The 15,744-nt window shown below is 45.3% G+C and overlaps 1 protein-coding gene across 8 annotated transcripts in view; it reads right to left on the bottom strand.

Moving 5' to 3' along the window:
- Positions 1-15,744, bottom strand: part of NTM (neurotrimin) — a 676,763-nt gene that overhangs the window by 487,227 nt on the left and 173,792 nt on the right. For 5 of the 8 annotated variants that reach the window (XR_007353529.2, XM_048827373.2, XM_048827374.2 and 2 more), the window contains exon 2: positions 9,479-9,534. The exons of 2 other annotated variants lie outside the window; for them this stretch is intronic. Coding sequence is in view for 4 of the 6 variants with exons in the window: in XM_048827373.2 (XP_048683330.2) it covers positions 9,479-9,480 (2 nt within the window). In the remaining 2 variants the exon portion in view is untranslated. Of the gene's footprint in view, positions 1-9,478; positions 9,535-15,744 lie in introns of those variants that run through there. One more of the 8 variants, XM_048827384.2, reaches the window with a different exon arrangement.

The raw sequence follows: 15,744 nt of genomic DNA, 5'->3' as shown, positions 1-15,744 counted from the left end.
AGCTCCCAGAGCAGCTCCAAAATTGTGAAGGCTCCAAACCATGTTCTGTCCAAGAGGCCACAACAGCAGGAGATGAAGTAAGAGCAAGAGGAATGGGGAGAGGAGAAGGAAGATGAAACAACAGTAGAGGAGCTTCCCTTGGTTTCTTTCCTCTCCCCATTTTGGGACCAGGGTTTAGAACTCAAACCCACCTGAAGTAGCTCTCCTGACTCCCACCAGCGTACCCAGATCAGAGCATAGCCTTGGGCCAGGCAAGTGAGGGCAGGTGCCGTTTAGGGGAAGTCAGTCCACTCTGCCCCATAAAAACAGGAGAAAAACCAACCACACCACCACACTAACTATGGAAGCTCCTTCTCTGTGGGCCTCCCAGTGCCGAGCCGCGTGGAAGACGCTCAGCAGAAGAATCTCCAATGAAAAATGGGAAAACAAATTAAGGAAAAATCTAATGAAATGAAACATTTAATGAAGCTTTTTATTTTTATTTGTTTATCGTAACTTTTTTTTTGGACCAGCTCTGTTTGTTTGTTTGTTTGTATTCTAGACAGTAGGCTCCCCGGCGAAGAATTGCTTTGATACTCATGTCTGTACAGTGTCTGGCTCACTGTCAGGGCTTAATTAATGATAATCTATCTATCTAAGGTACTTATAACCCATGACAGTAATATCTGAGTGTCTCACAGTCTCTAATATATTTATCCTCACAACATGCCTGTGACGTATGACAGTGCTATTCTCCCCATTGCACCAATGGAAAACTGAGGCAGAGAGAGAGACAAAGGCTCAGATTTTGAAAGGTATTTAGGCGCCTAACACCCATTGAAAGCTTATATCTCCCCTTGACTAGATACGTCAAGATAACGAGTCCCTGTGCCTTATCCTCCGAAGATTTTGCAAGGAGAGAGCTATTTTGAAGTAAAAAACAAACCCTTATTGTTAGCACAAAAGACGTAGCCAACACTGGCAAAGAGCAGGAGGGGAAACTGAAGCACGGAGTAGCAAAGTGACTTCCAGCCAGTCAGCGGCAGAGCTATGAATAGAATCCAGGCAGGTACCCTGCTCACTAGGCTGTGCTTGCACCATTCCTTGGTCCTGGCTGTGTTTCTGGTGCCTGTAGTCACATGATAGTGTTTGGTCTGCTCTTTCATGACTAACTTTAAAACGGGGAGAATAGCAAATGACAAATAGCCAGCACCACACTTCTCTGGCATGGCTCATTATTCATGGCGAACTTCGCAAAACTCTCAGGATTTGCAAATATTTTCCTAGCAAGCCCACGGCCGCCTGAAGGCTCATGAATAAAAAATAATTACAACCCCATGAATAACAGGTGACCTGAACTTGGCTCTCCGGTTCATGAGACTGTGCACAAATCACTTTTTGGAAGGGCTTTATTTTACCAGCTCCAATCGCTCTTCCAATGAGAGAAAAAACAATCATCTCCCATTCGGTTCCAAGCCCAGCTACCCCTGTATAGAGCTTGTGTTTGCGATCTCACAAAATAAGGAGAAGGAAGAGGAGTGGGGAAGGTGATTTTTTTAAAGCTATAATTTAAAGACCACAGCACTAAGGAGAGCACAAGGGCAAAAAGCGAGGACCGCTTCCATGAAAAATACAAAATTACCATTTTAATGGATGAGTGTTGACTCGCTGCCTCTCCCCGGGGGAAGCCTGTTTGATTTCGTTAGCTTGTTAGCACAAGGATTTGACACAAGCGATTAATGCTCAGTTCATTCCAGTGGTTTTGGATTTGGCAGAGGGGAAGGAGGTCTGGGGGAGGCAGAGAGCATGCACGTCGAAGGCTTTGAAGGTACCCAAGTAAGAAGAAGAGACTCAGGCCTGGTCTCTACCGAAAACTTACATTGACCTAGCTATGTTGCTCAACGGTGTGAAATATTAACACCCCTGAGAGACAGTTAAGCCGACCTAAGCCTGGTTGTAGACCCTGCTGGGTCGAGTGAAGAATTCTTCCGTTGACCTAGCTACCACCTCTCGGGGGGGTGGATTAACCACAGCAAGGGAAGTCTGTCTTCTGTCGCTGTAGCAAGCGTCTGAAGGGCAGCGGCACAGACAAACCTTCAGCCAATCCGAGAACCTGATCCTGCTCTCATGGTGCGAGACAGGTGTATCTCTGCGGAAGTCCGGACTCTATGAAACCAGGGCGCGTGAGATCAGAGACAGATATTAGCTCCCCAGAGGCAACAGCAAGGAAAGTAACCAACACCCAGGCGGGGTGTCAAACAACCCATCAACAGCCATGGTCCAGCAAAGGAGCTACAGTGCAATGACTCACCTGCATGAGGCCACAGCAGGGGAATTGCTCAACCTTGCTTGGAGAGACTCAGCAATGCCCCCCAGGTATGCCTGGACTTGTACTCTTCAAGCACGTGGACTCATGGTATAAAACAGACAGAGTGGACACATACTGGGCCCTTCTCCTGCCCCGACCTTCGCTGTAAGCAACTAAGACAATGAGAAGAAGACAAGACTCCAATGGAGGAGACTGGCCCAGGTTTAAGGAACAAACCTGTATAAAAGACTGCAGTATCCAGTGGGGTGAGAAAAACTGTTTCATCTAGATGTTGCCTAGTCTAATAGGGTGAGAGTTTAGACTGCGTGCTTATATTTTCTTTTCTTTTGGTAACGACTGTGACTTTCTGCCTATCACTTAATATCACTTAAAAGCTATCTTTGTAGCTAATAAATTTGTTTATTCTACCTGAAGCAGTGTGTTTGGTTTGAAGCATGTCAGAGACTCCCATTGGGATAACAAGCCTGGTGCATATCAATTTCCTTGTTAAATTGATGAACTCATATAAGCTCGCAGAGTCCAGCAGGCATAACTGGACGCTGCAAGACGGAGGTTCCCAGGGTTGTGTCTGGGACTGGAGGTAATGGCTAGCGTCATTCGGTTGCACAATCCAAGGAGCAGCTTACATGCCAGAGGCTGTGTGTGTGTGTGTGTGTGTGACGAGCCCAGGGGTGGAGGTTCTCACGACAGAGCAGGGTAAGGCTGGCTCCCGGAGGCAAGGATTGGAGTGACCTAGCAGATCACCGGTCCAGATAACACCAGGGGAACGTCACAACTCCATCTTCCTTTCCTCATCCCCCACCCCTTCTTATCTCTCTCCCTGCCCTCCTTTCCTCCTCTGTCAAAACTGGTGCAGCACTTGTGTTCTGGGCCGCTCCCACTGTCTTCCCGCGAGCTCTGTCCAGCCGGTTGCTCCCATGCTGCAGGGGAGGACCCCATCAACCCGTCCTTCTGTTGCTAGACAGCTTCTTCCTCTTGGAATCAAAGAACCTGTCTCCCTCCCATACCTAAAAGGAGGTGGGAACTCAGCTGGCTGCGAACCCAGCCCCTGCTTAACGCCAGCCCGGCACAGTTGCATGGTGGTGCCATGGCAGGCTGCACAGGTTCCCCCTGTCACTGCTATGCTTGGTTGGGATCTAAACCAGAGAGGAATTGAGAGATGAGCTCCCAAGCCAACTCGATGTGACAGATGTGCCTGACAACACAACGCAGCTTCTCTGATAGGCCCATGGCTGGCTGACTCCCGAAGAGAAGGGAGCGGGGAGGCTAGTAGGCATTCCTGGGACCACAAACTGGCTGATCCACAACAAAGGGGATTAAACTCCCCTCTGCTGAATAATAACCAGGGACCTGGGAAGTCTATGCCTGCCTGCCCTGTTCGAAGTCCAAAGTCCTAGTGCAGTTACGAGTGGGAAGTGCTCCTTAATGCCTTAGAATGGTCTCATTCCATGTCTGGCATGTTAAAATCAATGCTTAACACCTACGTAGTTAGCATGGAGGGGACAAAAGGGATAGGGGAGTGGCACTCTACCTGAAAAATGGCATTACCTGCTTCTCAGTCACTGACAACACAGAAGAAAATGATCTCGAAAGCTTATGGAGCAATATCCTAACAGATAAGCATAAGATGAGGTATCAGTTGGTATCTGCTGCAGACCATCACGCTCGGGAACATGATGACTGGCTCCTTATGCACTTGTCTGTAATGTGTAGGAAAAGAGGTACCATGATCGCAGGGGACTTCAGTTTGAGTGACATATGCTGGAGATTCATGCTGCCAGGACATCTTTGGAATTTCTAAATAGTATAGATGACAATTTCCTCACTCAAACAGTACTGCATCCAATATGGCGGGATTCTGTATAAGACTATCTTGATTGATAAAAAGGAACTGATCACAGAACTAAAAATTAGTGGTAACTCAGGTGCAAATGATCATGACTTGATCACATTGATAATTACAAACAGAATAATGTCCAGACCAGTGATATCCATACTTGGAGATTTAAAGGGACCAATTTTACAAAGCTGAAAACAATTATAAGCCAAATCAACTGGGAGGAAGAATTAATCTGAAAAAATTATCTGAAAATCATCAAATTATCTGAAAATTATCAAAAGAATTATCTGAATGATAATTGGGAACCATTTAAGAATGAAGACTGGATGTTTTTCTAAAAGATCTGCTCTAGGATGCTCTGGCAGAGGTCAGACTAGATGATCACAACAGTGTCTGTCCTTGGAATCTATGAATTTCTCCCCCTGCTCCCATTGTAAAAATTAAATCCGGGTGCAATGTGCCACCCTAATACCCCTGGTGACTGAAGCTTGCTAACTCTCTCCCCCCACAGAATGGGCACTGACACAGCATGCTTCCCAAACAGTGCCCCTAGGTTCAACCTTAACCTAGAGAGACAAGCTGTAGGGCCGGGAAAGGAGCTCATTTTCCAGACACATTCAGGCCTTGCTCTCTCTGCAGAAGCTCAGACTGCCAGCTGCGGCGGTCCTTCTGTGGCATGGGCATCTGTCCATTGGGAACTGGATTGAGAACCCACCAATTAATGTCATGCAAGCCACTATCACATGGTAGCTACTTCTAATTACTCCAGTTGAGCCAGTGACCATGTACCTCTTGCCTAATCACATACCCTTTAGCATTCCTGCTCCCTGACACACACACACACTGGTACAGGCTGAAAGCTGACAGCGGGGAAGCCTTTCCAGCCATTCACACTTATTCCATACACTGCACGCGCGTGACTGCAGCTCTTCCCGCAGCTCTGACACCGGCAAACCGAGAAAACAGCCGAGGGCTGGAACGGCATTCTGGAGAACGGCAGACCCGCTGCGCATCACCCAGCCTCCTGCTCTACTTGGAGAATGCCCACTCCTGACACCACTTCTCTCCCCTGACACAAGGCCGAAGCAGAACTTTCCATCACTCTATCTGGCTCCTGCTCCAAGGGAAAAACCCGTGCAGCGCATCTCAAGGTTTTGGGGCCTTTGGAGACAGAGGGATCGGGGTGGGCTGAATGCATCTCCTCCCCCCCTTTCCCTCCTCCCCCTCTCCCGTGCCTTTACAGATGACATTCTTCCTTTCTCAAGGTCAGGTTGGAAGATAGTTACATGATGACGCTCAGATGTCGCTGTAACCCTTGCGAGTTGTACCAACCTGGTGCAGAGGACAAGGGACGGCCATGTCTGCAGCTGCTAGCTCCCCAGCCTTCATTTCAGAAGCCCACTGAAAACACACACTCCGCAATGGTTGTTTTTGTTGAGGAAGCACAATAAGAGGTGGAGGATTAAGCCCCCCTGCAGGACTTTTAACTTGCACAGCACAGTGCTTTGGTTAACGTGTGCAGCAGGACTGGCTAGGACTGCGTCTGCGCACTCATACACACACACACGCCCTTTTCCATGCCCACTCCTATGCCTCTCTCCCCCTACGCCCCCCAAAGAAAACGCCAGCTCCTCCCCACAACCTCCCCACACAAATTACACCCCTCAGTGCAAACACGTGCTGCCCTTCTCACCCACGCAGCACGGTCCCAAAGGGGATTCACACACTCCCCGCTTAGTAATCGCACCTGTTCTCCACCTGTGTTACTACACCCCCACAGCACTGCACAAACACAACACACTGGAAATTGCACAACATCAGCAGCCACTGCACAACAGAGACACCACCCAACATTACATCCTGAGCACAACACCTCTGCACAGGCACTCCCTGGAGACACACATGCTGTGCATTGCACAACACACACAACGCCAACACACATTTCCTCCCTGCCAACACAACTCCTCTGTCCCCACTCCATCACATGCCAACACTTTCGTTCCACCTACTCCTGCTTCCTGGGGTCCTATCAGCCATGGACATCCTTGCTCCCTCCCCTGAAAACATTGGGGGGGGGGGCATTTTTAGTGTACGTCTTGCCTTGCTAAATGAGCAAAGTGCCTTTTCAGATACATCTGGGCTGGAAGGGGTGCAGATCTTGGAACTTATTTCAAGGTCAATTTGCTTCCAAATCAAAACCCATTTGCTATAAAGCACAGAGACACCAGAGGAGGGGTGGGAAGGTGGGGAGAGGAGAAGAGATGTGATTGCCACTAAAAAGGCTTTAAAAAGAATAAATAAATAAAACACAACTCTGCCTTGCTTTGGTTCCTTCCTCCCTAATCTCCTCTCCTCTGGACTTGATGCTAAGCACAACTTGCCATGCAGGGGGCTGGAGTTTTCATATCCTGTCACCTGGGGCTAAGAGCTGAAAAGACGCTTCTCAGTCACAGCTGTACCCTGCCACATCATTTCAAGTCACCAGGCCATTACTAAACTATTACCAGTTCCTTACAGATTATTTCCCCCCTCTCTCCCCCAGATGATGATAGATCTTGCTGAGTTCTCAGAGGGGACTCGGAGATGTCACGGACAATGGCAGTTCTCATCTGCTCCTCAAATTGCTCTCTCAGATGCAGAGATACAGGTTGGAGAAGATATGTTTTCCAGAGACATTTAACATTTACACAGCGCTTTGAGTTTGTGGAGGGCTGGAAAATTATTTATGCGCACTCACATCAGCGCAGGGGCTGGCCTGCAGACATCAGCAGAGCTGTGCTGAAGATCTGGCTCAGTGACTTCATTTGAGCTAAAGTGATTCACACCATCTGGGGAGCTGGCTCATTCATTTTGGTGGAGGTAGACCGATTTACATCCCAGAACTCCAACTTTATTCCTCTTTAAATAATTGAAATTATCTTCTATTTCTGAGGTTTCCTTCAACATCTCTCTCTCTCGCTCTCTCTGCCCACTCTCCCTAGAGATTGGAACAGCCATGAAGTCAAGTGGCCGTAGAAAAGGTATGTCAAATAATATAAATCATACTCAGCACTTTCCCATTGTACTCAAAGCAGTTGACAAAGGAGGGCAAGCAGCACTATCAAGCCCATTTAATAGATGGGAGGAAATGAGAGGACCAAGGTCACACAGCAGGTCATTGCCAAGGTCAGGACAGAAGTCAGATTCCCTGTCTTCCTGGTCTAATACTGAATTCACTGGATCAAACTAGCACTAGGTGGCTAGTTTCTCTAAATCTGGAAAGAATGCCCAGTGTCCACAGTGCCTCAGTTTAGGGATAGAGCAATCATTAGAAAAAAAATTCTCTAAATATTGATTTCCAAACCACATTTGGAATAATGACCATTTTGAGTTCATTTTCTGTGACATCTGGTGTGTCCAAGCTCTTCAAGTGAGAATGTTCATGCGGAACGAACTTTAAGCCTGAATATTCACCCAAAGCAAATATCAAATTACATATTCAAGACTACAATTTGAAATCCATGCCATGTTGTTTAGTTATGTAAGGCATACAATCAGAAAACAAATAAAGTGATTTACTCTAAGTAAGTAACCAAGACAGCATGAACCTCAAATCCAAACATCTGCAATTAACTATTTGCTGTCAACTCAAAGAGGGTGAGGGGAGAATGACAACAAATAAATTTGTTATTATCAATCAACAAACATATAATAATACCTAGGTCATAGAGAGTGCTTGTCATCAGTAGATCTCAGAGCACCTCACAACCTTTACTGTATTTATCCTCACAACACTCCTGTGACGCAGGGCAGTGCTATTATTTACAGATGGGGAACCGAGGCACAAAGTGGCAAAGTGACTTGCCCAAGACCATTCCGGAAGTCTGTGGCAGAGTAGGGAATTGTACCCGTGCCCTAACCACTGGACCACGTTTCCTCTGAGAACTTCAGAATAATGAAAATACTCCCCCAAATTTAGCTCTTGCTAATGGGATGAGTCAAAAGCTGTACTCTAACCTACCCTGAAACATCAGGAAAGTTCAGATTCAAATACTAACTTAGTGGCTCCGGTTCATTCCTAATGATAATTAAAGGCTTACCTCAACCAAAACTCTGGATCTAGACTTTCCAGAACCTTAGGGAGGTTTGGATCATGATCCAGGTCTGAACTTTGCAGCTCTACCCTATTTCTAATGATAAATGGGCATTTTCTCAAAAGTATTATGTGTATTACAGTCAGATCTAAAAGGATCCAACTCAGATCGGGGCCTCGTTGTGCTAGGGATTGTATAGCCATGTAGTCCCAGTACTATAGAACTTACAGAGTAAATAGACAAGACAGACAAAATACAAGAGAAAGGAAGTATTATCCCCATTTTACAGACAGGACGTTGACGAGAGATTAAGTCATTGCATAAGGTCAGATCGGGAGCTTGTGTCAGAGCCATGGATTGAACCCAGATGTCCTACATTTCCGTCCATTTAACACCAACTAGATCAAGGCAAAACATTTTGGTCAAAACTTTTTTTCTGGCAAAATGCAAATTCAGCAACTCCAACACATTTCATGATGAAGTGAGCTGTAGCTCACGAAAGCTCATGCTCAAATAAATTGGTTAGTCTCTAAGGTGCCACAAGTACTCCTTTTCTTTTCACATTTCATGAAGGCGCGTTGGTTTTGCTGACTGGTTTGTCTTCGCGGGGGGGGGGAAATCAGAAAAAGTCAAAATGTTTCAGTTCAACATTTCCAAGATGAAACATTTCCACGGCGGGTGGGGGTAGAAATGACTTTTCATTTCAGAAGTACCTTCAGTTTTATTTAAAATGTATATTAAAAGGTTTTTTAAAAAGCTCAAAGATCGAAACACTTTTTTTTTTAACCTTCTGATTCAGGAAAAAAATTAAAAATGCTCTTGCATCAACCCGAAACAATTTTATTTTTATTTTTCAGAACTGCCAGAGAACCAAAAATCCATTACTTTCAGGTATTACCTGGTACTATCCTTCCTTTCTATAACATAGGTACCTAAAAAAAATGGCATTTCACATAACCGACAGCAAAGCTCTGACAGTAGCTTCCTACTGCATCAGAGTTATAACGACAATTAGCCATACAAAGAGGTTAAGACAATGCAGTTGTTTCCCTCTTGGATAGAAGATGCCAAGACAGCATGTGCTGGTGATGGCTAGACTTTCTTAGCCGCTTGCTAAAATAATTCCATATGTAACCTCAAAAAGCTTCCTCAGAGGACTGCGCCTTGCTCGCCAGCTCCCGGTTGGATCTGGGCGAGACAAACATTTGTATGAGATATACAAAGCCATTTAGCTGTTCAAAAGCTATCAGCACTTACATGCAAGGTTGAAGCCGGACAGATTCTGCTGTATTCAGGGCATCAAAGGGGATTATCTGGGAAATGATAACAGATTTTAATTTAGATGGGTACCGCAGACGGGGGAGAGAGAGCTACAGAAAGAAGCTAGCCGAGTTTGAGATGGTGAAAGAAAAAAGATAAGTAAAAGTCATGCCCAGTAATTTACCACGCTGACCATGATGTCTTATATTCTGCTACAGTGCCTTGCATGCTGCCTTCTGTATGGTACAGTCTTTTGCGTAGCATCCCAATGTACAAAATCCCTGGCCCTTTAAAAATTCCTAATAGACTGCCGAATGAATTCCATTGGATAAAACTGAGTTCTAGATTAAATATAAAGGGATCCCCTCCCTGAAGCAGAAGGGGAATTTTAAAGGGCCAGGACAGTCTCATGGTCTGCTGTACTCAAGAAAGCGATTTCACATGCTATTTCGGGACTTGAGTGCTACTTTCACCCTTACAACCTAACAGCATGGCGGATTGGAGAGATCACTCCTGGATGGAGTACAGACCAGGAAGAAGTGCAGATTGGATTTTTCAGCCCTAAATGATAGGATAACAGTCTTTGGGCCAAACAGATGGGTGCTCCAAGCTGCTGCTGAAAGGGAGAAGGATCTGGAAGCTAATGATGGGTATCCCCCAAAGATTCCTAGAGGCCAGGAGAAGGTTAGACCACCAGGGCCTCCCCTGAAGGGTCCTGTGGTTGGAGTGCGGACAGAGCAGAACATCAGCTGCCCTTCATGGGACTATGCTTTCCCACCGCCAAAGAGCTTGCACCTTTCTCTTGCAGGGTGGCTTCTTCCCAGATTTTTGCATTTCTAAGACAAGTATTTATAGCCATCGCAAATGGACACTATGAATAAAACTGAGTACAAGGGCTAGAAATAAGTATCACCCCAAATACAGACACTGCTGAAAGCCCCAGGGCCCAAGTATGGGGAGAGCAAAACTTCCTTCTGCTTCTTCCATTAGAGTTGGATTTCAGTTCTTCAGGCCAGATCCAGTCTGGTGTAGCTCTACTGATATGATCAGAGCTGTGCTGACTTGTCTGAGCTGAGGATCTGGTCCTACACCTCCCCTCTGCTTCCCCACAAATGGATTTAGGGCTGGGAAAGACAGGAGAAGGAATCCTTCCACTCTACTCCACACTGATAAGGCCTCAAACTGAAGTACTGTGTCCAGTTCTGGGTGCCACATTTCAGGAAAGCTGTGGACAAACTGGAGAAAGTTCAGAGGAGAGCAACAAAAATGATTAAAGGTCTAGAAAACATGACCTATGAGGGAAGATTGAAAAATTTGAGTTTGTTTAGTCTGGAGCAGAGAAGACTGAAGGGGGGACATGATAACAGTTTTCAAGCACATAAAAAGGTCGTTACAAGGAGGAGGAGGAAAAATTGTTCTTGCTAACCTCTGAGCATAGGACAAGCAACAACGGGCTTACATGGCAGCAAGGGCGGTTTAGGTTGGACATGAGAAAAAAAACTTCCTAACTGTCAGGGTGGTGAAGCACTGGAATGAATTGCCGACGGAGGTGGTGGAATCTCCATCATTGGAGGTTTTTAAGAACAGGTTAGACAAACACCTGTCAGAGATGGTGTAGTTATTACTTAGTCCTGCCTTGAGTGCAAGGGACTTAACTAGATGACCTATTGATGTCTCTTCCAGTCCTACATGTCCATGATCCTAGATTAACCACCTGGGAGACTGAATTCTTCTGTTTATAGAAGAACACAGACAAGAGGTCTGGAAGCTCCCTATGCCCACTGCCCTTCTAGTGGGCATCAACCTTCATCCAGAGAGAGGGGCGTTCCTTCTTCCATTTACTTCTTGACCTTGCTGCCAAACAGGCCCGAGTCCTAACCAAACGCCCTTTGAGCAGGCATCTTTCCACTGACTTCAGTGGGCACTGGACTGGGCCTCAGGGGCATAACAATATCCAAATCCAGAGCCCTTCCCCAAAGCACATATTCAACCTGGGTCTTACCTAAAGTGGCCCCTCTTCCCATGCCTTGACCCCTTTGGCCACCTTTCCAAAATATCCACCCTTGGTAATCAGTAGCAATACCCACCGGCACTGGGTTGGGGGAATGGACCCAGATCGGCTCTTTCCATCAGAACGAGTCTTAATGCGTGGCACACAGCAGGTTTCAGCATGTTCTCGGTGCTACAGGAAACAGTAGAACTCCCACAAGGAAGCCTGCTCGTGAGAGCTCCCGCCCGTTTTTGCAGAGCTAAGACGTCTGGATAGTTCAGATCAGAGACGGAGCGTGAACACACCAACTGGATGCCAAGCCACTCTAAATGTTCCAACCTTGTTCTGAATCTAAACCTTATGGCTGATCCTGTTAGGATGATGGACTGTACAATTCTCCCCCAGTAAGAGGGGAAGAAAGATGGAAAGCACCACCTGTGACAGGTGCCGGTCACATCACTTAATGCGCTATTGGAAGGTTCACAGATACCACGGTGACGGGCGCAATATAAAAACCCGAACATCAAAGAACCAAAACCCACACCATCCCCAACATTGGGACAGTTTTGGAGCTGGCTCCAAACTTTGCACCTTTGAAAGCTGCTAGAGATGAGAGAGGAATAACAGATAAGACATCCAGACCATTGGGTCTATCTCTACATCCCCACCCAGGCTCAGACACTTTCAAAAAGCCCACCTGTCACTAATTGGAGCTAGGGGAAAATCTCCCCCCGAAACTAGACTTTGTGTCAAGTTGCTTTCTTGGCAATTAAAGTAATAAATAAAAGTAGAGAGACTCATTTCATTTTAATACAACAGCATGCAAATGGAGAGAGAATAGCACTGCGGGGAGGCAGGGGGCCATAATTAACCCCCCCCTTTTTTTTGTATTGTTTTTCAAACAGCTGATTAAAGTGCTTGGAAAACCTGCCACACAAAAGCACCAGCAAGAAGCCCCTCCACCCCACCACCCACCCTTCCGCTGCTAAATGGAATGAAATGGATTTTTCAAATGTCACGGTAGTATCCACTTAATAATACATTTTCCTATAGACAGGACAATAATATATATTTTAATCACTTTTCTACAGGCAAATAGACAGCATGGAAGCTCAGCCTTTGCTGGCGCTTGGAAATTATGAATTTTTCAGTAACCTTTTCTATTATTCATCCTGTGTTATTCTGTAACATTTCTGCATGAGGAATGCGCTTACCAGACACTTTATGAATCTCTTCTTTTATTTATTAAACAGCAAGGTGTCTCCCTACAACCGTCTCTTCACGTCCCCTTCCCATGGAAAGATGTTGGTTGAGGGCAAATAGGCCTGAGACATGTCTAATTACATCGAGAGTTATTCATAATTTCCTATCCGTAAGAGATACTGTTTGAGCCGCCCATGTGCTGCAGCAAGCTTGGCTTCTCAGTGACTTTTCAGGGCAGGTCGGGGGGAGCAGAATCCAGTCTGGGAAAGTGGAAGGGGGCAATAGGGCTTGTCTCAAGGGGACACGCTTGTAAAATGCATTTCTAACATTGCACTGCTTTGGGTACCTTACAGCAGCATGCCCATGAACGTGGGTGGAAGTTGTAAAGTAAGAGATGTTAGACACAGGGGAGCAGATCCTCATCTACCATAGGTCAGCACTGACTTCCACGAAGCTACGACAGCTGGGAGTCTGGCCTAGGGTTTTTCATTTGGTGAAAGAAATGTAAAGCCAGAGTCCAACATACGCTTATCCCCTGGGCTGATTCTCCACTGCCCTGCAGCTCGTGGCATCGTTTACACAAGGGCCAAGTGCTATCTGAGCTTTGAGCTTGGGTAAATGACACCATGTGGTGTAGGGCAGGCCCTATGGTGGGTAAGACACTGTATAGGCTAGACAGATCAATCACATTAGGGAAGAGAGATAGAACCCTTCGTACTCAACCAGAGCTGGGCGAAGAACAGATTTTTTGGTTTGCTCGCTTTCAGAATAATTGAAGATCATTTTTGAGTTGAACTAAATATTTTTTTTTTGCCAATTCTGAAAGGGGGGGGGGATTTTATTTTAAGTAAAGGAAATTTCTAAATGAAAAATCAAAACATTTCATTCTGAAACTATGGAAGTGAAACTTCCCAATTTTCTTCTGAAATTTTTTAGACTTTTTTTTTTTTAACTGAAACATTCCGGTGAAATTAGCACAAATTCACACACTGTTTCAGTGCTGCTGAATCTGCCTTTGTTTTCACCAAAAAATGGTTTGGTAAGAAAATTTTCACTCAGCTTCAAACTTAGGCTTGGCAGAATTCAATTTGTATCTTTTTTTTTTTTTTACAGTGTTGACAGATAATATCAATGCTTATCTACATTTTCACAGGAGCACAAAATTTGTGGCTTTTAAGGATAATTTTTCCATTTTTATTCGTTTAAATTTTCACAGTTGTAGGAACATTATCTCATGACGATAGATATTGAGATTCAATTATTAAAGCAGGCAATAATTATCTAATGACAGTAGATACGGAGATTCAAATAATTAAAGCTTTATAACTGTTAAAACACAAACGGTCAACTGTCTAAATGGGCCATCTTGATTATCACTACAAAAGTTTTTTTCTCCTGCTGATAATAACTAATTAACTAATTAGCCTCTCACAGTTTGTATGGCAACTTCCACCTTCTCCGTATGTATATATCTTCTTATTGTATGTTCCATTCTGTGCATCCGATGAAGTGGGCTGTAGCTCACGAAAGCTGATGCTCTAATAAATGTGTTAGTCTCCAAGGTGCTACAAGTCCTCCTGTTCTTTTTGTCAACACCATAGGTCAACATTTTAGCCTGAAATCCAACTCTAATACGTCCTCAAGCAGCTTTTTTCTCACTTTGCCTCTGTACATTTCTATCATCATCGATGGAAATTGTTTGTGTCTATTTCTGTGTATATGGTGAAATCAACATTTATTGGCATTTACAGATACAAATCTAATCCTTCCAATCTCATCTATACTCAACCCCAGTTCTGTACAGCTGCCAATGAACCACTGCAAGTGTTGTTTCATTGTTGCTCCCCCTAAATAATCTCACCCGACTGCCCCATTCTGAGCATCATGTGCTGTTGGATCACAACTTTACACCAGGCCCAGAGTTGGACCCCTGCTAGAATGGACCCTCGGTACAGCCTGAAGGAGAAGTCAGACTCGAATTCCATCATGCCCCCTGGATTCTGACACATTCGGCCATTAGCAGGTAATGGTCTTTGAGCTCACCCCATTTACAACTGAGAAGATACATGCAGCTTCAACCCCATTTTTCAACAGTAAAAATAGAAATTAGGCAAGAAACTTCTACCAATGGGACAAATTTTCCAGTGCACAAATAGGAATTGGGTTCCAGGCTGCTCTTTGAAAATCTCCTCCTAAATCTGAAAGCGGTACCAAGCAATTGTTCCTAGCACGATCCTCTCCATGAAGCACCGCATCATCTCACTGGGACAGAACCAACGGCCATCCGGAAATTGAAGGGCCAGGCCTGACTCTTTACACATCTGTCCTTCAAGCACAATAAACCCTAAACTTATTCTAGCCAGTACTTTACCGTGACAAAATGCCGTATTGGATGGGTCTTTCTTTGTGGCACAACTGATCTCGGGTCTGTATTGGAAGAGCGGTGACTCCAGAAGTGTGAATGAGCATTGCCACCAGCAGACATAGCATCCCAATGTGCAGTAGAACATGCTAGACAGTCTTCAAATATGTCAGGGGCTGTTATAAGGAGCAATTGTTCTCAGTGTCACTGAGGGAGGACAAGACGTAATCGGCTTTATCTGCAGCAAGGGAGATCAGGCCTAGGTATTGGGAAAAACTTTCTAACTATAAAGGTAGTTAAGCACTGGAGCTTAAGCACTGGGGAGATTGTGGATCCCATCACTGGAGGTTTTTAAGAACATGATTAGACAAACACCTGTCAGGGATGGTCTAGGCATACTTTGTCCTGCCTCGGTGCAGGGAGATGGTAGACTTAACCCTGTTTAAGCCTGGGGGGTTGGATGAGATGACCTCTTGAAGTCCCTTCCAGTCCTATATTGCTATGATTCTATACCAGCTCATTGACATTATTCTCCTTAATTCAGTTTACCCTAAGCATTCCTTCCAGGAAAGCCACCCGCTTTGTGCTGTGCTTGCAGATGGCTTTTGAAGATGGAAATAAATGCATGATCCTAACCACTGTGGCTTTTTAGTGGGACTCAAATAAAACCCATGGGACAAATACCAAACAAAGGGCAGGTCTGGAATG

Source organism: Caretta caretta, chromosome 22 (genome assembly GCF_965140235.1).
Source record: "Caretta caretta isolate rCarCar2 chromosome 22, rCarCar1.hap1, whole genome shotgun sequence".
NCBI classification, from domain to species: domain Eukaryota; kingdom Metazoa; phylum Chordata; order Testudines; family Cheloniidae; genus Caretta; species Caretta caretta.
This window is presented reverse-complemented; position numbering and strand designations above follow the sequence as displayed.